This window comes from Amborella trichopoda, chromosome 3 (genome assembly GCF_054954075.1).
Source record: "Amborella trichopoda isolate Santa Cruz 75 chromosome 3, AtrichopodaSantaCruz75HAP2 v2.0, whole genome shotgun sequence".
In the NCBI taxonomy this organism is placed as follows: domain Eukaryota; kingdom Viridiplantae; phylum Streptophyta; class Magnoliopsida; order Amborellales; family Amborellaceae; genus Amborella; species Amborella trichopoda.
Genome location: NC_142338.1, coordinates 60,023,148 through 60,048,226, shown reverse-complemented (window position 1 = coordinate 60,048,226; position 25,079 = coordinate 60,023,148). Strand labels below are relative to the sequence as shown.

The 25,079-nt window shown below is 33.8% G+C and overlaps 2 protein-coding genes across 10 annotated transcripts; one reads left to right on the top strand and one right to left on the bottom strand.

Moving 5' to 3' along the window:
• Positions 1-1,855: 1,855 nt before the first annotated feature.
• LOC18421443 (branched-chain alpha-keto acid decarboxylase E1 beta subunit) lies at positions 1,856-8,507 on the bottom strand. 2 transcript variants are annotated; one of them, XM_006826241.4, is made up of 13 exons: positions 8,242-8,507; positions 7,520-7,631; positions 6,737-6,772; positions 6,477-6,536; positions 5,536-5,593; positions 5,297-5,394; positions 4,913-5,002; positions 4,586-4,654; positions 4,157-4,243; positions 3,339-3,434; positions 3,147-3,224; positions 2,589-2,675; positions 1,856-2,044 (listed from the first exon to the last, which is right to left on the bottom strand). In XM_006826241.4, the coding sequence occupies exons 1-13, from the start codon at positions 8,388-8,390 to the stop codon at positions 2,009-2,011; spliced, it is 1,056 nt and encodes a 351-aa protein (XP_006826304.1). In that variant the 5' UTR covers positions 8,391-8,507; the 3' UTR covers positions 1,856-2,008. The 2 variants fall into 2 exon arrangements, with proteins under 2 accessions (XP_006826304.1, XP_020517224.1); XM_020661565.2 differs by having other exon boundaries at positions 4,178-4,243.
• Positions 8,508-15,996: 7,489 nt separating this feature from the next.
• LOC18421442 (HNH endonuclease) lies at positions 15,997-22,749 on the top strand. 8 transcript variants are annotated; one of them, XR_016052024.1, is made up of 7 exons: positions 15,997-16,436; positions 18,902-18,990; positions 19,192-19,266; positions 19,391-19,482; positions 21,535-21,616; positions 21,897-21,980; positions 22,529-22,749. XR_016052024.1 is itself a non-coding variant. In XM_006826240.4 (7 exons), exons 1-7 carry the CDS (start codon positions 16,102-16,104, stop codon positions 22,652-22,654), a joined length of 849 nt encoding a protein of 282 aa, XP_006826303.1. In that variant the 5' UTR covers positions 15,997-16,101; the 3' UTR covers positions 22,655-22,749. The 8 variants fall into 8 exon arrangements, 4 of the variants coding, with proteins under 4 accessions (XP_006826303.1, XP_011622763.1, XP_088718000.1 ...); XR_016052025.1 differs by having other exon boundaries at positions 21,897-22,027; XM_006826240.4 differs by having other exon boundaries at positions 18,902-18,956.
• Positions 22,750-25,079: the final 2,330 nt, after the last annotated feature.

Below are 25,079 nucleotides of genomic sequence, written 5' to 3'. Positions count from 1 at the left end.
TGCGAAAGAGCAAGCCAAGGTTTTGATGGATACATAGAAAAAGGAATCGGCAGGCTGATGAGTTGGCCAAGGCAGAGACCAGAAGGATGCTCCGGAGATTATTTTGAATGAAGGGGAACCACAAACATCATAAGAATGGGGATAATCACTCACACACACAAAAGGGCGAAGAAAGAGAGAAGGTGAAGCAAGAAAAGAGAGAAGGTGAAGCAAGAACTTCAGCAAAACTCATTTTTAGAAACAGGAGTGTACATAGCATTTAGTATTTTGTTTAGGCAACTTTTGTTTAATTTTTAACTTGTAAATCTTACTCGATTTCTAGGAAGCTTTAGTTAATAAAATTTACTGTTAACATTCAAAAAAAAGAAACAAAGAAAAAACAAACATTCAAAAAAAAGAAACATAGAAAAAACAAACATCACATCAGCCATCCGATGCAACCAGGAAATGGCTACGCTGCGACTTTACTTGCAATTTTCTTTTTTCCTTTTTTGGATTTTGGATTTTGAATTGATGAATGACATGATATAGAAGTCTGCCATTAACATGTGATGGTGCGTGATACCAAGTCTTGAGAGAAACTTCATAGAGACTAGAGAGAGAGTGAGCTGAGCCTACTGAGATAGTAAAGGGCCTAGTATAATGAGTAAGCTTCCTCCCTCGTTGGTTTGTCTTTTACACAAGGGGGCGCAAGCCCGCAGCACCTTAACCCCAATGGAAAATGCAGTTCCCACACTTTAGAACTCCATTGGAGAAAGTACCAGCACAGTAGATGGAGTATGCAGTTCCTGCACAAACTCCCTTGGAAAATGTACCAGCACAGCAGACCTTTATGATGGACTAAAAATTATTTTCACTCAAGATTTACGAATTTTGAGCTTTAAAGGCAGTGCAGAATTGCCAATACTATGAACACCTGGAAATGAACAATCCAAATAAAGTAGTACAAGAAATATTAATTTAAGTTCTTGAATTTGTTTATTTTTTTTCTGCATATCCTTGTCAAGGTGAGGTGATCTATTTAAGGGTTTTCTGGTGTCAGATTTGCAATTTATGACAATATTTGGGTAATCTTTTAGTTATGTTGATAAGTTTCAGACATCACCTCGTAGAAATACCCGCATCAAAAATGAAGAAATACTTTTTTTGACAATCTGATTAACAGATAGAAATGTTATGAATGAAGCATTTAAGGGATTAAATACAATGAGACTGTTACCTTCCTTGCAAAAATGCCCCAAACACCTCAAGATCGGATGGCTGGTGTGTGTCATCTTTCCATAGTACTCTTATGGATTATTTTCTCAAACTTTGAGCACAATCAAGAGTACACCAGCCACATATTTCAAAATCTTACAGTAAGGGGGGAAATGCGACTTTTTTGTACCAAAGTATAGAGTCTAACTGTATAGTTTCCCCAATACTCACCATGGAGAGAGGCAGAGTAGTGATCTCCAAAGGCCAATGAAGTTTAGTACCTGTTCTTTCGTAACAATGACATAAATTTGTGGTAAAAAAAAGATCATCCTTGTTTAAATATAGACTCATCTCATGCGTATTTCTTGTCTCATTTGATTTTTTTAAAATTTTTCTCTTCTCTCTCTCTCTTTTCCCTTTCCCCCACCCCCCCCCCCCTCTTCAAGTAACCCTTCTGTTATCACCAATAGGGTAAGGAAATAAATACTGACTTTGGTGGACTTTGGAATTATTTTGAATGCCATTTTATCCTAATAAAGAAAAGGGGTTGCTTTCAATACTATATTATGAAATCAATGACATTTCATTAATTTCCCTATGCATAATAACTAAAAAGAAACCCATAAGCTTTGAGAGTAAACTCTGAAACAAAGAGAAATATTTAAAAGTCACAACCCACAGGCTGCCTTCAAAGGACTTTTATTATGATTTTCAAATAACAGATATACATAAGCACTGTTACTTCTCATGGATGATAGGGGAGTTTACGACCTCTAACCCTTGAGTTAATTCAACAATAGTTAACTCGCAGCTAGTAGTTAACAGTGGCCTTGATTGCATCCAAGATCTGCATGAAAGAGAAAATATGTTTTCGATTAGAGACAAATTATGTTATCAGGAATTCAGGATATCATCAGAAAAAGTAACTTTAGTGTGTTTATCAGAATTTATTGTAACTAAGAATGTAAATGATCATTGTGTAATTATCCTTCAATTTTATCATGGAAATTACATACTTCTTTTTTGAGAAAACGACGTTCATTTGTGTTTCAAATTCATTTATTTCTGTTCTCGTCTTGATTTTGCAAGCTACTGATAATGATTTCTAGATTTTGTTCATCCTAGGCAAGTGAGGGTTTTGTTTAATCTTTTGCAACACTGCCATTTTTGCTATTGTAGGGATTCGTTTTGTAGTGACAACGAGATGTGATAATAACAGAAAGGACTTATTTATCTGGATTATTAAGTATTCATATCATGATACATTTACCTAGCAATATAGCACTAAGTACATGATAGAAAGGAGAAGCTAATATATTTTACCAAGATTCAAAGCATGACTTAGAATGTATTAATTGACAAATACTCAACAGAAGCTCCTTCCAACGAACCTTGTTCTTGGTTGGCATATAAAAGGGTTCAAATACCAGAGGGAAAGGAGTGTCGAGGCCACAAACTCTCGCTATTGGAGCTTCTAACTGCAAAACCCCAGTACATATGTATAAAGCTTTAGTATGTGGCAAAAAGTTCTGCACCTAGTTTAGTATAAATATCGTATACTAAGACCACGTGATTAGTAATAAAAATTAGAAGAGTTCATCAAATTGCAAGTAATTCCATCATGATTAATAAATTACTCGCGGGGGTCGGGGGTGGACCTTTCCAGAAGACAGGAAGAGGTTAACCATGTCAATGAAATCAAGGCCACTTTTTGTCACTTAAAAAAAGTGAAGAAGGTATGCACCTATTAAAAGCAAAGCATGAACCGAATAGGAAAGAAAACCTCTTTTTGGAATAGAAAAATGACCAGATCAGAAATCACATGTACGCACATGAACACACAAGAAACCCTCTCTTTTGGATAGGAAAACGACCAGATCAGAAATCACACAATTGCAGGCACAAGTTCACACACAAAAGCATCATACAAAATCAGACATTGATTTTACCCTTAAGAAGCATCGTTCCACAATAGAAGCTGATATCTCAGCACCAAACCCCCCTGTTATTGGGGCTTCATGGCTAACCTGCCAATTAACAACAGATAAGAGATCAGTAGGGATCCTCGAAAGGTATTAGTAAAAAGATAATTGCATTTAACATAGTATAAATCTTATTTAAAGGAAAACAAATCAACTTACAAGAAGTCTCCCAGTCTTCCGGACAGATGCTTCTACTGTTTCTTTGTCCCAAGGTACTAAAGTTCTTAAATCTATAAGCTCACAAGAGATTCCCTCCTGTAAAGTTTCTCCCATAGGAGATGAGGTTACAATGATCATTATGAAACAATGACTGTAATTGCGGGTAATGGAATCAACATAAATTACTCTGATATGGCCTATACTTCATTTAGCTCAGTTCATAGTATACAATGCCAACCATCGGCCAGCTGAGTGCTACAGTTGCTGGTTTAGCAGTTCACACCATGCTAGCCTAACTTTCAGCAGCAACCATAATTTCCATTCTTTAATTTTTGCAAGCATATCATCCTCACATTTTTTTATTCTAATTTCATGAATCAATACTCATTTTTATTTTAACAACAGAACATGACCTTGGAAAAGAAAATCCAAGAGCACGATTCGGTTTTAAGGGATATAGAACATGTCCATCCTAAAACATACTAATGTTTATTAAGTAAGGCTCGGAATTTTAAACTCAACAATTTCAGGTGGGAGTCAAATCCAAAATTTAGATTTTTTTCTCAATTAAAAATCTCACCATTTTCATATATATCCGAGTTTTTAACCTTTTTTTTTTTTGAATTTTCCTAAATCTTAAATGAATAAGTGATTGCTGCAAATCTATCGTGAATTCTAAGAATTGCTTTTGAAACAATTCCATATGTGATACTTGAATTAAATATAAACAAGAAACAATAGGCTGTTAGAAACAATTCTACAACATGATCACTGGATGATAACAGGGCGCAGTACAGTTTCTAGTGGAAACTACATGCCTGTGCAGCATCAACACATGCCTGTTCCATAACCTGAAGCTGAGCTCCCCACCCCACCAGTGTAATGTCACTGCCTTCACGAATCACCTGAATACATTTTGGTTAAGGCATTAGATTAGAGTACTAACTGTAGCAATCTTTTTGAAACCACTAACAAAGACTAATAATCTTTTGGGAGATTATAATTCAAAGGACTTTGGAAGTAATAGTTCACTGGGGCAATCACTGCCCAAAGAATATGATGGACAATTGATGGAGAGTGAGAGTAGGACTCTCCAAAATAGGTCATGGTGGATCCCACTCTTTCTCCATCAGCGACCATCATTTCATTAGATGGAGATGACCCTATAGACTCCAAGTTCACTGAGTATAGCATAATTTCCTAATCTTTATTTTCTGAAAACATAATGGTGGTGGGCGATTCAAAACCTCAGCTTGAGAAAGGGGGAACATGTAATCATCTTCAGGAACTTCTTCTACAGCCAAACGATACAACCACTGTAAATTAGCATGAGCAAACAAATAAATTACGATGACACAGAGTAACTAACAACTGCATAGAATGACTCCTCTATTTTCCATTACAATAAACTAGATATGAAATGCATGTTATCAAACAACATTATCAAAATAAGAAGCAAAAAATTAAAAAAAGAAAGCACCTTTCGAAAAAATAGATGGCCACAGTCAGGAGACAGTTGCAAATAGAGGAGTTCAATGAATTGCAAAAAAAACAAAATGTAAAGAACTAGGTACCTTGGGTTCAAAAAAGACAATGGGGTTTGGATCACGTATACAGGACAAAAGCAAACCTTTGGCTTGCTTTGGGCCACGAGGAATGACAACCTGGAACAAGAAGGAACCTTTGTTAAGAAAAGGGAGAAAAAGAAGAAGAAAAGATGCAACAATTGAATGCAAACAAATCAATAAATCTCATTTGGAACTTAAGCCTAGCAATATGTCCCCTATTCCTTTAGTTTTGAAAGAAGTGATCAATATTGTTGCTTCTAGCATTGTAACTCAGTGATTTGAGTTATTTAATGATTATCTCATACCACTCATCCAAGGAAAAAATAGATAAGCATTATCTCTTTGATATCATAAATGGAAAGATTATACATATAAAGAAAAGACGATGACCTTAAGACCTGGGACATGACAGAAAAATGCCTCAGGTGACTGTGAATGATAATGCCCACCATGCCCAACAGCTCCATAAGGAGCTCGTACTGTTAAACCTGAGGAAATCATATGCAACTCACAGTGCCACAATTGCTTGATGCAAGACTAAATAACAAAATATCTATATTATCAAAGAGTTTGTCAAATGTCATAACAAAATTCAACTTCCAATATTGGATCATTCAGAAAAGATGTACCTCCACAATTGAATTGATTTCCACTTCGATATCTGAACTTTGCGGCTTCATTGACAATCTATAAAGTAATATTACAATTGAATTGAAAAAAGTAAAACTCCACAGTTGGTAGAACGATTCAAAATTTAGGGTTTCTAAAAAACATCCATGAAAGTCAAAGATTGGGAGAATTATTCAAAATTTGGCCAGAAGCCCAGGTTCAGAGCTCAATAGCAAAGGAATCAAATAAAACGTATCAAATGCTACGTCCAAGTTCTTTTGTCCAAAATCAGGTTATTGATGTGACAACAATACTCAATGAAGTTCCACTCCTGGTATATGGGAAATCCATAAAAGAGAGATGTAATAAATCACAGGCTAATTTCACACCCATGAGAAGCAATGAGGGCAAAGGGAATCGTTTTGTCCAAGTGAACTTTCATCATTTTCTCTTAAGAATGACAGTAATAATTATATTAAAATCATATTTTATTATCAGTCCCAACCCTGTTCTGCAGCCATGGTTTTATCATGTGCCCATATACTGTTCCCCCCCAACAGTATTAGCTCTATCACCACGCCGAACCTAGAAGGAAAGCAAAGTTAGGCTCCCACCCCTAATCTAGTTAATAAAAAGAAAAGCAATAAAGTAGCAAAAACATAGACCTAATCCAATAACAAAAATGCACCTATTACATAATATGCTAAAAGGATATTTTTACAACTCTAAATACCACAATGCTTCCAATATCCCAACCTGCAGAATGCTAACAAAACATGTCCACCTCCATAACGATAACCTTTCCCAAATTTAGAGCATTCATATTGTTTTAACTAATTTATAATATTGTGGCCATTGGGAAGAAGGTTCAATGACCATTCTGGAAACATGGATTATAACACAAATATGGAAAACCTTGTAGAACACATACACATACTCAGGGATATGGGAGGAAACATGCCTGATCGAAAGCCGGAAAGATATAATCTGCAAATTGAATTTCAGCTATAGCCCGATTTCCCTAGAACACGAATAATGAAATCCCAAGTTAAGTATAGAATTCATGTCATATGGAATTCTGAGTTTAAGTATAATAAAATACTTCGAATGAAAATAATCAAGAGAAATGCCGATTTCCCTAATAAAAGAATGTGTAGATTGTAAAAAGATTGATAAAAAAGAGTGGTCATAAATCTAAGAATACCAATCTCACATCCTCACCATGGCAGCCAATCCTATGCCAAATCCAACGATCCCCTGCATAAAGAAATATTCTATAATTTTCACTCTTGTCTACTAATTATTCAATGGCATGAGACAAAAATGATCAAGAGAAATGCAAAAAATAAATAAAATTTCAGTCTTGAGTTTAACTGCCAAATTATATGTCGCAAATACCCAATTCCAAAAAGCTCTTAACCATCGTGTCTGTGTATCTGTGTATCTTCACCTCATAAACTTTGCAAAAATAGTTTGCTTAAGTTAAATCAGTAAAATAGATTTTTTTTGAGAGATTAAATCAGTAAAATAGATTTAAAAAAAAGATATTTCCATTCATGTAGAATAGAGACCCCACAAACAAATCAGCAATACTGATACATTAACCACTACAAGCATAAATATACTCCCCATTTTAAAATCATCAAGAACTTAGCCTGATTAGAGTGTTCTTCTACTTCAAAGAGAACCATGAAGAATATTTTGGCAAATGTTTAAGAAAATTCAGAAAATTCAAAATAGGCATGAAAGTCACCATCGAAGAAATTGAGCTATCCTAACAACTCTAAGGAGAGTTAATTTACTAGGACGGTATCAATAAATCATTTGAATAGTTGATAATTCTTAGAATGAACATGGTATGGAAAATCAACTAAATTGATATCTTGTTATAGACTATAAGAGTATATTATAGTTCTAAGAAACATATCAAATGGACAATCAATAGCCCATTAACCACCTCACTACATTACTTGTAAACAAATCTCATGAAAGAGGTATAACCACCTGCTCACAAAGGGGGGTGTTGAAAACCCTGTGTTTTCCATATTTATCAGCCAAACCCATCGTACAACGAAAGACACCACCAAAGCGCACATCTTCTCCAAAAATATAAGAGCTGCACAATATTCAAGGTTTTTTTGAGAAATATGTTCACCAAAAAGAAGAACTATAATATTTCGGAAAGAACCAGATCAATACTCAATGAAACCGGAGAGGACATGGGAACTTATCCCATTGTGAGAGTTGCACAATAACTCAGGCTTTTTTTGCAAATAAGTTCACCAAAAAGAAGCACCACAATATTTTCGAAGAACTACATTTTTCCAGCTCAAACTTAATCGAACCGAGGAAATGGGGATTCCTTTTCGAATGAACTCTGGGTGTTTAATAAAAACTACAATAAGTAAAAACTGTAAAATCATTCTGTGGGAGACATACGCGCAAAATGAACCCATAAATCAATCAATAATTGAACTAAAGTTACTAAACAGCAGCACCCAATTTGTCTTGCTTAATCTTTCCACTGATAAGTAATATATATTCTCATGAATAATTCAATTGAACACTCAAATTTTACAGTGAAACCCAGAAACAGTCATTTAATTCCGAAGCAGGATAAAGAGGAAATACAATTTTTACTGCAGCAAATTATAGCTTTATGGCTCTACAAATGAGAACTTAAACAAACTTGAAGAGAAAGTAAGGTGAGTTTTGTGTAAATAAACCGAGGATCAGTATCCAGAGCGAGATCAAGGGCCTGGTTGATTGCAGAGAAGAGATTGATTGGTTTAGAGCTGATGGAATTCGCCGAAGAGAAACGTCTCGTGTTTGTTAGAACCTTGCCCAGCTTTTGTACCATAGTTATGCTCCTCATCGTCGAAATATTTAATCAGAAAAATAAGAGAGAGAGAGAGAGAGGAAGAAGAAGAAGAAGAAGAATTGTGAACGATATTGAGAGAGAGACAAAGAGCGCTCAGTTCTGCATCGCTATAACCGCAAAACTGGGAAAAGGATAAGACGAAGGTCGGGAAACCAGAGTTTGAGGATTTCCCGGCACGTCCAACGCATGTGCTTCTAAGGGAGCATACTGTCTATTTACTCCCTCGGGCAAAATCTAGTATGCGGGTATTTTTAAGGGAATTCATATGATCCCCCATAGGGTCTATACCAGTTCTATCTCCTTTTTACCATCCAGGTGTCTTTTTTTTTTTTTTATCAAGAGAGCTACTCACAGTTTGATATTAGATCTGACGTCTTCAAGTGTTTTATTTTTAATTTTTTTAATATGAAATTTAGTATGTGTCATCTTCTCATTGGGACGTACCTATAAAAAATATTAACAATAATTTTTCGATAAAAAATAATTATCAAAATACCTCTTTAAACTTTCAGAGGTATTTTGGTCGTTTTATTTTATTGAAAATAATTTTTTTATATTTTTTCATTAATACGAGTTTAATAAAATAATGGATGTCTAAAATTTGGTGTCAAAACAGTTTCTAAAAAAAATTAAAAATAAAACAAATGTAGAGACGTGACATTGTGATTGGGGCAATCTTAGCCCTCCATTAAAAAATGGACGGTTGGATAAAAAAGAGGATATAACTTCTATGTTGTAGGAAAATATAGAAAACTTTTCCATTTTTAGGACCCCAAATATTGGGATATAAGCATATAGCCTCTTCAACTTATATGCTACAGAAAAAAAATTTATATAAGGTTTCAACATTAAAATATAGAATTGAGGTGCACCACAAAAATCCATCATAAAAAGTTTGTTTTGATGTTGGAACACCCTTTAATTGATATCCCTACGTCGTCATGATTACGGAGAGAAAAAGAGATTTTTAAATCCAAAAAATTGTGTATTTTACAATAAATCATCTGAACCTTCAATTTTCAAGATTTTCATGTGTTTATAAATCTACTTAATTTGAACTATTTTTAGAGTCTAAATTTCTATAATTAGGGATGAAAATATTTTTTTAAACAATTCTAACAATTTTTTACAACAAAATTATATTTATAGTAAAATTTGGAGGTGCCCCTTAATTTGATCGTTTAAGGTTACAACTTTATACAAACCACATCCGATGCTATAACCAATAAAAAAGGGTTTTCAAATCTTTGTAAAGTGGCCAGAGTCGAGTAACTTATATTCCAAACCTGAATTATGCCATTTTATTAGAACCGCTTGTTACAAAAACTGGAACAAGCCATGTCATTTATATCATTCGGCTTAACGGGCCCGACCAAATTATGAAAGTACACCTTCTCATTACCAGTTCAATCCGGGAAAATAGGTGTTTCTCATTAAAATCTCGTATTGGGCAGTTTTGTAATCTTGATGTCATGGTACAAAACTACAAATTACCTAAAGGAAAAAGTGTATATAGAGCCAAAGCTCTAAACAATCAAATTAGATACCACCTAAAACAGCTCAACATCTAGATGCATAAACATGAGAAAAATATGGATTTCAAATTTTGAAAATAGTGTATCTTGTAACGCATTTTTTGACCATCAATTTTCAAGATTTTCAATATCTGCTCAATCTACACTATTTTTAAAGTTTTAAATGCTGTAAATAAAGTTTAAAATATATTTTAAGGCTATCATAAAAATTTACAGTATTGAAACCACATTTCACGATACTATTTAAAGATGTGTTTTACTTGGATTGTTTAGAGCCTCGGCTCTATACAAACTGCATCCTTCGGATTGTCTACCAAACAAAAAAAAAGACCATTTATCATGGAGGTCACAATGTACAAATATATTTGTATATGGATTGTCTACAAAGAGAGCATATATCCTTTATGAGTAATAATCCTATAGGACTTTCCTCTATCTATGTGTGTAGGATCCCAAATGATCTCCATTCAATTTGGTACGGATCCTTAGAATAATTATCACATAGGTGTAAGACTTTATTTGTTTAGAGATTCGTGCCAAACTTAATGGTGATCCTTTGAGGTCCTACACACATGGGTGGGAGAGGGTCTTATAGGATAATTTCTCATCTTTTATATATAATAGAAATATATAATAGGAGTATATATTATTAATATAAAATTGATATCCCAATATCTTCTTGCCATTTCTACCCATCTATAATATAAATATAAGGAAAAAGTTTATATAAGGTTGCAACCTTCAAATGTAGAATTACAGATGCACCTCAACGATCTATCGCAAAGGTTGTTTTAATGTTGAAAAACCCTCTAATTGATCATCTCGACATTCAGATATATGAATATGAAAAAAAAAAGTTTTTGAGTTCTAAAAATAGTTCATCTTGCAACATATTATCTAGACCGTCCATTTTCAATATTTTCATATGTTTATAGATTGTAACAATCCTAAAATTTCAAACAAAAAAAAAAAGAAAAAAAAAAAGAAAAAAAAAAAAAAAAGAGTAGGAGAAAATATGCTTTTAAATAGGTGATGTTCTGTTTGAATATGATGGTCCTTGAGGACCATCACTGTTTTCAAAAACTTTTGCTTTGGATTAACTTTGGCTTTGCCTTTACTTTTTTTTTTTTGCCTGCTTTTGCCTCCTGCTGCTTGCAGCTGGCAGTGTCCTTTAGCGGACGTGGTTTTCGTACGATAAAAGTCTGCTTTTAACGCGACACCTCATGTATGAGGTATAGCGTAAGAAAATAATATAATAATACGTTAGAAGAATTTAAATAGGGGATGTGAGCACTCCCACCCTAAAACAAAATTTTGAGATCTCTCTCTCTGGTCAAAACACAGTGAACTTCTCTCTCGAACCGAATTTTTTATCGGAAGCTCCCTCTCAAATAATTGTGGGTAAGTGACATCGTCTTCTTGAAAAATAATCTGTTTTCAATAAATAGTGATATTTTCGTCCAGGATCTTTATTTTATAAGTTTTGTGTGTAAGTGACATCGTCTTCTTGAAAAATAGTCTGTTTTCAATAAATAGTGATATTTCCGTCCAGGATCTTTATTTTATAAGTTTTGTGTGTAAGTGACATCGTCTTTCTGAAAAATAGTCTATTTTTAATAAATAGTGATATTTCCGTCTAGGATCTTTATTTTATCAGTTTTGTGTGTAAGTGACCTCATTGTCTCAAAAAATAATCCATTTTTTAAAAAAATAAAATGAAATAATTATTTCTGCTTTTTATCATGAATTTTAGGCGCGATAAATTTTATGCGCACGTGACCTCATTATCTTGAAAAATAATCTTTTTAATAAAAATTGTGATATTTTATCTATGTTAGAAATTTTGAATGCTGTAAATTAGAAAAATAAATTTATTTATTTTTCTTGTTTATTGTTAGAAATAAATGTGATATTTCTGCTTTTAATAAAATTGTGATATTTCTTTCTACTGTTTTGAATATTTAGACATTGTAAAATTCGTGTGCAAATGACTGCCGTATTATTTCAAAATTGACATTTTTGCAATTGATTATAGTATTGTTGTAAAATGTTTATTTGTAAATTGATATTCCATAAATTGTGATAATTCCGTATTCTTGAATTTTTATAAGAGTTTTTCTATACATATTAAATTGGCAATTATGCTAGAATGCCTTTACAAACTGCTACCTTTCTAAATTTGAGCCCAAAATATTTGATTGGTTATTTTTTAAATGTTATAGAGAGTGATTGTTATTAATGGTTTAAGTGAAATTCATATTAATGGTTTCAGTGATATGTTGAGTACATGATATTGCTGCTTTCGAATGTTTAAAGAGATTTAGAAATAATTTAAGTATGCAAGTGGACTCATCCGGTTCGCCGGTGAGGTATAAGTGGACCTATCTGGGACGCCGGTAGGGTTTAAGTGGACTCATCCGGTACGCCGGTGAGGTATAAGTGGACCTGCAGGGATTAAGTGGATCTATCTGGGACGCCGATAGGGATTAAGTGGACCCATCAGGACGCTGATGGGGTATATAGGTGACCTACTTGGGATGCCAGTAGGGTATTTTGTGACCTTTGAATTATGTATTGCCGTTAAAAGTGTTATAAGCATTTCAATTACTCGGATTATACTTAATTATGCAATTATTGAAAGTGAAATTGTTGATGCATTTCTATTAATAGATCTCATTTTGGAAAATATTGATATCTTTCAATCATGATTATTTTTAGGATTATGATGATCACTTACTGAGTAGCCAAACTCATCAAACTATGGTAAACATTTTTTCAGGATAACTACGGATTCATTTTGAGTACTCGTCAAGGGCAACTTTGGAAGATATTGTAGTTGTGTCTAAGTTTTTTTTTTTGTTACTTTGTAAGAATTCGTCAGTGTAAATTTGTCCTATCAAGAGATGTACATATGTTTTGACTGTCACATCTCAGGAATATCAGTATTGTAAATTCTTGGGGTGTGACATAGATCTACTTGATTTGAACCATTTTTTAGTTTAAAATATTTTAATTATATATAAAAAAATATTTTAAGATAATCTTAAGAGTTTTTTACAACAAAATTACATGTTATGATAAAATTTGGAGGCGCATCTTAATTGGAATCTTCAAGGTTGCAACCTTATAGAAACCACACCCTAAATATAAGTACGGCAAGCTTTCTATTCCTCCCCCTTATCCAACCGTCCATTCTGAATGGAGGGTTAAGATTGCCCCAATCACAATGTCATGTCTCTACACTATTTTATTTTTATTTTTTTTTCCATAAGCTATATTGATACCAAATTTTGGATGTCCATTCCTCTATTAAAATATCACTAGCGAAAAATATAAAAAAAAATGTTTTCAATCAAATAAAATGACCAAAATACCCCTAAAAGATTCAAGAGGTATTTTGATCATTGTATTTTAACGAAAAAAAAATTTAATATTTTTTATAGGTGCACCCCAATGAGAAGATGGTACATACCAAATTTCATATTCATACAATTTGTATAAAAAAAAACTAAAAATAAAATACTTTGAGACATCAGATCGAAGATCAAACGGTGAGTGGCTCTCTTGATCAAAATTGGACCTCTCGATAGTAGGGGGATGATATAACTTTTATGCTATAGGGAAAGCATAAAAACCTTTCTCATATAAATATATAATATAAATGAGGAATGATTTCATGCAACGGTTGTATAGTAGTATAATGCAACTATCTTCAAATACCATGTTAAAGACATTTGTTTGACACAAATTTTTAAATGTCCACTATTTTCATTCTAAAGAACAATTGCAAAAAATAAAATTTTGAAAAAATACTCTAGAAAGTTTTTATTCTAGCTCAATTAATATAAGCCGTCCATTTTATTAAGATGATTAGATATAAGCCTCATAAATATTTCTTTATTCCCAATTTTTTTATATAGTATTATCATCATTAGATTAATTATGATGAAAAGGAAAGAAGTGATTTTGAATTTGTTAAGGCCTAGATCTTGAAATTCACCAAATGGATGGTCGAGATTCATTGTTGGATATGTACTAATTTTGACCATATCTAGGATGCAAATTGAATTTTTTTTTTCGTATGATTGATTATGGGGATGTAGAGAATGCGTGTGCAGAATTTTGGGTCATAGAAATGCCAAAAATATGGTTTTCTAGATGTGTGGTTGCATTATACTATTATAAAACCGTTGTATTAGATAATTTCTCAATATTATATAAATATATATATATATATATATATATATATATATATATATATATATATATATATATATATATATATATATATATATATATATATATATATATATATATATATATATATATATATATAAAGAGAGAGAGAGAGAGAGAGAGAGCCAACTAGCTCACATAATAGTATAAGCCCAATAGCTCAGATTGAATATGGGTCAATCTGACGCCCGAGAGTATTTTAATTTTAATTTTTTTCTTCTACAAATCAAAATCACTTAAAATTTTAGGTGAATGTTCTTCTCATCAAGCAGCACCTAATAAAAACATAAAAAAATAATCTAAAAATTTAAAATGACCAAAATACCCCTAAAAATTTACGAAGGTATTTTAGTCATTTTTTTTATGTGAAATATTTTTTTCAAAATTCAAATACTATCGGGCATCCGTGATCGTTTGATAGGCGCAGATTCAATCTGGGCTATTGTCATAAATATATATATATATATATATATATATATATATATATATATATATATATATATATATATATAATATACTATGAAATGCCTATAGGCGAAAATGAATAGTGATTTCGCCTATGCTCATCACCGTCCAAAGATCATTGCAAAGTCATGATTGGCCGGTAGTGTTTTATTTTTCATTTTTTTTTCTTCAAATCTGAATGATTTGAAATTTGGAGAGTGTGTTCATAAAAAATAAGTGAATCTATGAAAAATATCAAAAAAATATTTTACATGAAATAAATTGACCAAGTACCCCCAAACATTTTCAGGGGTATTTTGGTCAAATAGGTTTTACAAATTATTATTATTCTTATATTTTTATTAGCTGTGCCTTACTAAGATGTATACACGCTTTAAATTTCAGATTTGTAGAAAAAAAATGAAAAATGAAACACTACTGGACAATCGTGAATATGCGATGAAATTTAGACGGTAATGAGGGTAGATAAAATCACTGTTCATTTTTTCTTATAGGTAAAATAACTGTTCACTTTTAAAATATATATCACTATTTTAATTTTAATTTTAATTTTAATAAATATGGTTAAGATAAAAATATGGGTGTATATACCTAATACTTTTACGCATTATATAAAAATGTAAAAAAAATATATTTAATAATTTAAAATAACCAAATTACCCCCATCATTATTGTATGGCTATTTTTTGAGTTTGTAAGGCTAAAATCTTGAAATTCACCAAATGAATGGTTTAGATTTGTTGTTGTAGGGGACTCATTTGGACCATATCTAGTGTTCAAATTGAATTTTATGTTTTTTGGGATTGATTATTGAAATGAAGAGAGCGTGTATGCAAATTTTTGAATCATACAAATACCACAAACATCATTTTTTAGAAGTGTGGTTACATTATACTATAATACAACCGATTGTATTAGATCACTTCCTGAGTAAAAACAATTTCAAATTTTGTACTATCTATTCACTTCAAAAAAAAAAAAGTCTCAAGATTGATTTTGTTCACTTTTTGAAGGGCAAGACCTAAGGGTAAAAAAGAACTTAAAATTCGAACTTTTTGTTTTCAAAGTAGTCGTCAAGTGATGCTTATTTGATCCCCAAAATTTCACTGAAAAAAAGAAGAAAAAAAAAAAAGAAAAAGAAAAGAAAAAGAAAGAATTAAAACCTCTTTTGCAGTGACAGAGTAGACGCACAAAATGATCCTACAGCAACACAGTATACTGTTCTTCCATAGATTCTGGAGGCACCTTGCGAGTTCAAACTTTGGGTTTGTCCCCTTGATATTTTTTTGCGCACCCGTGTAGCAACGAGTGGTTCGCAACCTTTCACTCTGATTCCTTCAATTTTTTTTTTCCCCACACAGTAACGCAGAGAGAGGAGAGAGAGAGAGAGTGAGAAAGGCAGAGAGCCCATTGGTTCTCTTCTAGAGAGAGAGAGAGAGAGAGGGAGGGAGGGGGAGTGAGAATTGTAAATGAAGTGTCCTCCAGTTTCTTCGTCTTCGAAGGGGACCAGGCCTTCGTTTTGTGGACTATTTACTGACCATGATAGAATCAAGGTCCTCTGCAATGGCGGTAGGGTGTCCTTTACTCTGTATTCAGAGAACGTTGGGTCAAGATTTGAAGGGCGCCCATTTTTCAGTCACAGTAAAAAGCTGAGATTTTGTGGGTACGGGAGAGTTCATTCTCATGGTTCAGAGTGGAGGCATTTTGCTTCAGAAGAAGCCATGGGAGAAGAAGACATCGATGATGGGCCGGTTCCTGATGAGTTGTCTTGTTTCAGGGGTTTGGTCTTAGACATCTCTTACAGGTCACTCTCTTCTTCTTATTCTTATTTTCTGTAGCTTCTTTCTCTTCTTTCTCTCTTTATGTACATGGGGTGCTTCATTTTGAACTCTATGACTGTGTAAATGTTTTTCTCCTATTTAAATTTTGTGGTTTTAGGTTATTCTTTTGATTGTTGTTTTTGGTTATGATCTTGTTCTCTTTGATTACCCCATTTGTATTCTTCAATGCTTAAAATGGGTTCGATACAATTAAACTTCACATAGGGTTTCTATAAGGTTGCAACCTTAAACAATCCAATTAAGGCGCACCTCCAAATTTTATCATACCATGTAATTTTGGTGTAAAAAATTCCTAGGAGTATCTCAAAATCTATTTTCGCATCCAATTATAAAGTTTTAAACTCCAAAAATGGTTAAAATCAAGTAGATCTATAAACTTATGAAGATCTTGAAAATGGACGGTCTAGATAATGTGCACTATTTCTAGGACTCAAAATCTTTTTTTTTTTATTTTTTATATTCATACATTTCAATGTTGAGATGATTAATTAGAGGGTTCTTCAACATTAAAACAACATTTTCCGATGGATTTTTGAGGTGCATCTGTGATTCTACATTTTAAGGTTGCAACCTTATATAAACTTTTTCCATTATTAATATATAAACTTGATATGATTTCTCTCTCATTTGGTGAATGAACATAGTTGCAGACTGGTCATGTTTCCATTTTCTTTTTTCTTGATTTTTTGTGATGCCGAATTCGATAGTGATATTATCAAGAAAAGAGGAAAATAACATCTCGCACTAGAAAAGATGGAGAATTTTGGAAGAAGGCAATAGTAAAGATACCTAGGTTCCTTAATTCATGCTTTTTTCATCCCCCCAGAAATTAAGATTTACCTTTCTACAAATGCATCCTGGTTTTTGCTAGCCAAGGTGCATTTACTTGTTTTGGGCTCGGGGCTCAGGCCCTGCCCGATAATTTGGGCGAGTCCACAAGGTAGGGCTTAAAAAAAATAAAAAAAAATAAAAAAATAAAGATTAGGGCATATGACAAGAAAACTCACAGATCATCAAAAACATCAAAATTATAACTAAAATATTTATACATTGATTTAATAATTTTTGCGATTTGTTTTATTTTTTTGTTTTATCAAGTTTTTACCCAAGTACTCGGCTCAGCAAGGGGCCAAGTCCAAGTACCTCACTGAGTTTTTGAATGCTATTGTGATATGATATGATACTTATGTATCTTTTGCATAGAAATAGAAATCTCAGGGACCCATGATTTGTCTGCAAAAAGGACCAGTAAACTAAGGGCTGCATTGGATTATCTTATTTTTCTAATTCCAATACCCTATTTTCATTTATGATTGCATTTTTGTAACATTGGAACAGGGAAATTCCTCAAACCATATCAACTGCAAAGAACATTTATTGAAGTTCTTTGAGATAAAAAAATAAATTCACCAACATACATGTCTGGGCTCCATGAGATGAATTTAAATTTATTGGCTTCATGGGATCCCAACTAGACTCCATGTGGATTCCAATATCTCTTTCAACATACATGTCTGGGCTCTATGAGATTCGAACTGCAGAGAGGCCGATGAGATGAATTTAAATTTATTGGCTTGACGGGATTTCAACTAGACTCCATGTGGATTCCAATATCTCTTTCAATAACATAATACACCATTGTATCCCCAATTATGATAATACCACTCAAATTAGGATGAAAACTGCATAGACTGTTCCACCTTTTTGGAAATAATAGGATTTACTTTCCAGGTTACAGTCGACGATGGCCACCACCATAACAGTCAGCTAGCCAAAGTGTGATGCAAGCTCCATGACCATATGGGTTTCTCAGTTATAGCATACGTGGATGTATATTTGTGCAGTGTAAATGCAAGTAGTGTTACTTATACAAGAAGGATTCGTTTAATGCAGTTTCAGTTTGCTTATCATCCAATATCAAGATTGAAATCCACTTTCAACTACTGCCCAACATTGGGTGTGCTAGGCTTGCTTCTACATATTTTCTTTGGTTGTCTGTTCATATAGCTGAGGGTTGTTCTCCCAAATTTATATTCAAGTAGCATAATTTCCAAATTAACTAATTTTTATTTGACATTTGTCTCATAATGTTTGCAAATTCAATTGTATGCTAACGTGGTGCAAAATAAGGAGCATTCTCATGCACATGTGTGTTCTGATGCATTAGCCATATTGATTGCCTATTCACTATTAGTTGTGCTTGTGCATCTAACTATTGTTTGGTGCTTTTTGTGATTATAGAATTGTACTTTCTAAATCTAACCCAGGTCTTTAATCTATCATTAGAAAAATTATCTTAATAGCTACTTTTAAGGCATTATTTCGTAGATCATCTTCTTATCTGTTTGAATTTTGAGCATGGTTTCTTTGGGAAAACGTGATGTTCCTTCATTAAAATGTGCTTGATTCCCATCATATGATGTGTTAGGCCTATCAATGTCGTTGGCTGGCAGCGTGCCATCTGTCTGGAATTCATGGATAAGGTTAGACCGGCTCTATGCTTGACGTTACTGATAAGTATGTTCAAGAAATGTAGCCATTTTCGGTAAAAAGTTTTAGACTCTGTTTCTCTTTCTATAGAAAATGGAAAGCCCTATTCTGTTCCCTTCCCTTACTTTGCCAATGGAAGTGAGATAATAGACTCCTTGGGAATTTGTATTCTATTGTATTTAAAGATCTTGAGAATATTATGCCTAAGTCCCTCTTGTTTATTTTCAGGCTGATGTATTGGAATATTATGATCAGACTGTCTCTTCGCCCAGTGGATCATATTACATACCAGCTGTCCTGAGGGTATTCACTTAATGATGTATTGATTGGCTGTCCATTTGTATTTTATGAAAGTTCTTTTTGACATATTGATTGTGAGTTAATATTTTGGTTTCTTTTCCTAGACTAATGTCTCTACTGTTTTCAGGTTCCACATTTATTGCAGGTTGTCAAGAAAAGAAGAGTCAAGCACACCCTTAGTCGGAAAAATATATTTTACAGAGACTCCTTTGCTTGTCAGTAAGTATTCTATATAAATCTAGAAGGTTAACACCTACTGAGTATTTATACTCTTTTTTATCTTTTGATAATTATCAGAAGCCCATGTATCAAATTTTAATTCCTTTTTTTTTTTTTAATGTCTATTTATATCATAGTCTCCAGAGGTTTCAATCCAAAGTTCAGTTCTCATCTTCTAATAATTCCATCAAATTAATCGTTATGTGAATCCTATAACATTAACTAGGCTTGGTCAACTGTACTTGACCATGATCATCAAAGAAACTGATATGAACTAAGGAAAAGTACCTGCATTGAAGTGATTAAAAAGCTACATTTGTTCCTTTACTCTGTTAGTTTATGGAACAATCATATTCACCGATGAAACTATTTATATCTGATAATTATTATTTCTTGTCTAATAAGAATTTTAAATGCAAATGACGAAGCCAGTTTTATGTAAAAGCTATCAAAGTTGAGAAGACCTTACACCTAAAATGTGTATTTTACCTAGAATGGTCTCGCCATTTGCTATTCTAATATGAAAATTAGTTATACCTCCCAGTACTTTTCAAACCTTTAGTGCTTCGTGTGAGCCAATTAATTCTTTCAGGTTGTGCATCTCTCTCTCTCTCACACACAAACACACATTCCCGCCCTCCCTTCCCCCTCCCTACCACCCCGCTTCTTGCTGTCCCCATCTCCCACTGATCTTGGGAACTTTTTTGATTTTTGAGCCTTCTCACATTTGTTAATATCATTAAAGCTGAAATCCAATAAAGACTGTTTTATACCCCATCACATCTGTTATTGTTGAGAATTAAATGCTGCTAGTCATCAGCTCAGAGACCTCCCAAGTCTCTTCCACCTCATTTTCCTTGAGATCGACTTAAGCTTGTGGAAGCCTTTCCCTAGTTTGTTACATTATATCTCACAGTGCGGCTTCTGCGTTGATGAGACAATGATTTTTGCGAATGCTTCACTTTATGAAGTCATTGATCTTAGTTTTGCAAATTTGGAAAAACTAAAGCTCAAACTTCACCATTGGCTTGGGCAAACTGAATCCACTCATTGTGTCTTGACTAGACTTGACCAACCTTCAGAAAAAAAATAACGAAAAAAAATATCGAGATACTGCAGGGTCTTATTCTTGTTTAGAATCTTGGTGGGGGATTGAGTCAAGTCTATTTGGGTAATTCCAGAGACTGTTCAGCTTTATAAACGATATGGACATACATGTTTGCAGAGATCATATGTCGGACCTATCCTTGGTTGGCCAGAATCAGATAGAAATGGTCTTCTTATAGGAAGCATATTTGTAACAACATGTGAATGTTGATACTGACGAATAAAATTGACATATGATAGTTTATGTAGACTAGGACACAAAGGTGTTCAGTGATCTCATAGCCTCGATGAGGACCTCATTTTTGCAAATACCAATTATCAGTCCTACCATTTCCTTAATCGCACCCTTTACTACATCCAGTAATTCACTGGCCTACTAAAGAATCCACAGACAAATATATTCTCCATCAACTCCAACAATTTTGACAAATCCTAAATTAGCTAATTTCTCACTTCTCACCATTATATGGGTAATTTGGCAAGAAAGAAATTGGAAGACAAAAGAAGGTCACGAGCAATCCTTTCAAAGGGTTCTAAAGGAGGTAACTGGAAGATCAAGAATACGATCCTGGAAACTAGCTTTGTCCCACCAAAGAGGGAAAGGGAAATAACCATTCATAAAAGATGGGACTCTTTAGCACAGAGTGACATGGGGTTCATGGTAGTGAGGTTTTTATGTACATAGATTGGAGAGAGTAAACAACGAGATCATTGTAATTATTATTCTTGTACATTTCCTTTTTCACCCACTAGTACAAGGGTTGGGGCTCGCTCAAACCCCTCGCAAGTTTGGCGAAAAAAATCTTGCTTCTAGTTTCTTTGCTTACTGAAACAGTGGGTTGTAGAGTCGGATGCCTATAGGAGAAAAAGGATGAAATAGTTAACCATTGATCAATGTTTCGTTAATCCCGGTTGACACCTTTTCCCTTTTTATTTTTTGGACAGGTATTGCTCTTCTACTGAGAACTTAACCATTGACCATGTTTTGCCAATTTCACGGGGTGGTGAATGGGAATGGGAAAATTTGGTGAGCATTGATTCCTACAAATATCGATAATTAAATGAATGCTTATATGCATATGCATCATACGGGTGCTGGTCATGGATTACCACTTACAATGTTCAGTATTAAATGTTATTTACTGGAAGAGATCGTTATATCCTTTTATTATGATGAGACCCGGATCCGAATGCTTTTGTTCTACACTCATTTGAAACTAGACTACTCTCTCTCTCTCTCTCTCTACCCTTATTTTGAATCCATATCCCTCTCTCTTTGCTTGACTTCATAATATTATTTATGGCAGGTCACGGCATGTTCAAAGTGCAATTCAAAAAAAGGTCAGAAAACTTTAGAGGAAGCAAAAATGAAGCTGATAAAGATTCCTAAGGTCTCTGTCATATATTCATCACCATCCTAACCTCATGAATTGCAGTGGTATGAATTGCATGACAGATTTAACAACACAAAAATTATTTCTAAATGGAGAAAAAGAAAAACATTTCAGCGACAGTTGAAGAGATGGTTTCAACTATTTAACTTGATTAGCTCTCTCTCTCTCTCTCACACACACATCGCACACACACGCACACACATCACACACACTCACACACTCTCACACACACACACACATCACACACACACTCTCACACACACACACACACATCACACACACGCACACATCACACACATGCACACACATCACACACACACACACATCCGAACTCAGAGAAAGGGTGGGTACTGGTGGGTTGGAAAATGTTTTTGGCATTTTCAAAGAAATAAGGTACTTCTGCCTTTTGACCTTTACTTAGTAAAATTCTTTGAACCAATCTCTATATTGGATGCACATTGCTATGTTTGTTACCCATCTGAGAAGCAAATGTTTAGGAAATATTTCTTGATGGGAAGTGAATTATTTGCTATTTGTATTTTCAGGCACCAAAAGACTTTGAAATACATGCTGTTCCTCTTACAACTTCAGCCATTAAAATGTTGAGGATGAGGAAAGGGATGCCAAATGAGTGGAGGCAATACTTATCCATGCCGGCTTCGGATACATGACCAACCATACTACATATATCTCAAATACTGTATTGTCTCATGGATCCTGTATATTTACAAACTTTTATAATGGTTCAGGTGATATTCATCGAGCACCTATATGAGTTCACATGCACGAGGAAAATGTTATTATTTGTCGTGAAAGAAAATTTATTTTCCCTTTTCCCTCCGAAAAAATAAAATTATTCCCTTTTGACACCTTGGATCATTGCAAATATATTTCAGGTTAATTCATGGGCTCAATTTAACACTTGGATCATTATAACTATATATACTTTTTCTTACTAACAAAAAAAAAATGAAAAACTTTGTGGGTCCCAATCCCACACGAGAATCTGTCTTTCTAGGATACATATTTTCTATATTTTTTTAAAAAAAATAAATTTATCTGTCTAGGTATTCTTTTTTATAGCATTGGTGGTCTTTATAGAAAGGGTATGCGTTATTTGTTGAGCTGTCTAGATATCAGGTATGCGTTATTTGTTGAGCTGTAAAATCATGAATCTTAAGCCAAAAGGCTCTAGAATGACTTTGGATGTGTTTCAAATCCCAAATCCATCACGAACATGTGGGATAGTACCTTAAGTCCTGAAGAAATTTAGGTCTATTGGTCATCATCATCCAATCAATCTTTGGACCGTGATGAACAGAGTGGGAGCTACTGTTTGCTGCCATGGGGTTATATCATGTATGGGGGGGTCCACCCCTATTTCCATCCGCGTCTTGTGATTGGAGGATGTTGTCACCAATGGATTAATAGAGTTTAGAGAGATCCCCACTTTATATGAATCGGCCGAACATGATTCTCTGTTTATGCTGTACCCTTTAATTTAAAATTTAAATTCGCATAAGGTTCGGGGGCTGGGGCCTAAGCGGCAGCACTATCGAGCCTTACGATAATAATGTCTTGGACTCCACCCTGACCAAAGGGTAGGGGCTTAAATCCCCACTAATTTATCTTTTGGAAAAGGGGTTGGGGTCGTGGTGGCAGTAAATTACCCAAAAAAAAAAAGTAGTAAATTACCTATAAAAAAAAGAAAAAAGTTTTGGCACTTGAAACTCCTTTGATAGCACTTGAAAATGGATAGTCTGATCATGTGTCACGAGATTCACCATTTTTGGATCTTAAAATTTGTTGTTTTATATCTATAACCGCCAAGGTCGAGATGATCAATTTGAAGGTTTTATCATGCCAAAATTTCATTTCAAGTTGAGGTTTGAGTTGTGGCCTTGCTTTTTATCATAAATCCTTCGCCTTATTTGAAATTTTTTCATTATCGTAATCTAAACCTATATAATTTGCTATTATCAAATATTTTATGGAGAATTATAAATAAAGCCATTTTTATTAGTACAAGAAAGCCAGTTAGGTGTGAAACCAAGTGGTCAGGGGTGTGTCATTCAAACAATCCATGCTCTTAAGTCAAAAATTAAATTTTTTTTTTTTAATTCTGTAACACATCTTTAGCCTTCCGATTTTATATTTGATGGTTAAGAATGATGGTGACTTCTTTTTTTTTTTCTCACATATAGAAATAAACAGCCTTCTACTATAAACCCAATATTTACAATCAAACAAGAAATTCAAATTTTTGAAAAATAGCCATCAAGTAATAACTATGTCTATGACAAAAACTTAGGGAGCAAATGAAGTGGAGGCTAGAAATTGTCTCTCTATTTAAAGACACATTTCACACTTTGAAAATTTGGGGACAACAAACGATTGTGCCAACTTGCAAAAATGCCGTGCAATAATACAATAATGGGACCCTCTACCTCTCTTTTGGATGGACCGTTGGGATCTCATCTTCGCTAATTGTTGGCGAATCTGAGCCGTTGCAGTTGTCACATTATATTGCTACTTTGGTGTAATGCAGTACACGTGTGTGGTCGCCTGATTGCACGTGCAATGCACGCAAGAATGAGACATTGTGGCATACAAGTGGTTGAGATTTTTTTTTTTGGTCTTTTTGCACCATAAGAATCTCAGTGCCGTAGATAAGAATGTAGATATATATGTCCATTGGGGAAACTTCATGTATATCAGGATGCATTTGTACGTACACAAGGAAATGTTTCTCTGACGCATTGCATCAGTGTTTTACTGATCCAGACCTGATCCGGGTCGCTGATATAAAAATTTGACATAGATCTTTAGGAGAACAATCTGCTCTGCTGATCTGGGTTTTAAAACTGATCCAGACCTGATCCGGGTCTCTGATATAAAAATTTGACATAGATTTCTAGGAAAACAATCTACTCTACTGATCTGGGTTTTAAAATACTGCTGCGTATACACATGACTTTTGAATGGTGGATACCAACAGCCATTTGATTGAACTACTGAGAATGGTTCGAAAAACCATATCATATACTGATACCATGTCATAGCATTGTTGTCCACTCATTCTTAGTCCTTTGATCT

What these genes read in the sequence shown, in the direction of transcription:
- LOC18421443 (XM_006826241.4), bottom strand. Translation starts at nt 8,390, where the DNA reads ATGAGGAGCATAACTATGGTACAAAAGCTGGGCAAGGTTCTAACAAAC. An exon ending in GCATAGGATTGGCTGCCATG is followed by an intron (nt 6,537 to 6,736) that starts GTGAGGATGTGA and finishes TTCGTGTTCTAG; the next exon opens with GGAAATCGGGCTATAGCTGA. An exon ending in AAATCAATTCAATTGTGGAG is followed by an intron (nt 5,395 to 5,535) that starts GTACATCTTTTC and finishes TGATTTCCTCAG; the next exon opens with GTTTAACAGTACGAGCTCCT.
- LOC18421442 (XM_006826240.4), top strand. Translation starts at nt 16,102, where the DNA reads ATGAAGTGTCCTCCAGTTTCTTCGTCTTCGAAGGGGACCAGGCCTTCG. An exon ending in GTCTGGAATTCATGGATAAG is followed by an intron (nt 18,957 to 19,191) that starts GTTAGACCGGCT and finishes GTTTATTTTCAG; the next exon opens with GCTGATGTATTGGAATATTA. An exon ending in AATGGGAATGGGAAAATTTG is followed by an intron (nt 21,617 to 21,896) that starts GTGAGCATTGAT and finishes TATTTATGGCAG; the next exon opens with GTCACGGCATGTTCAAAGTG.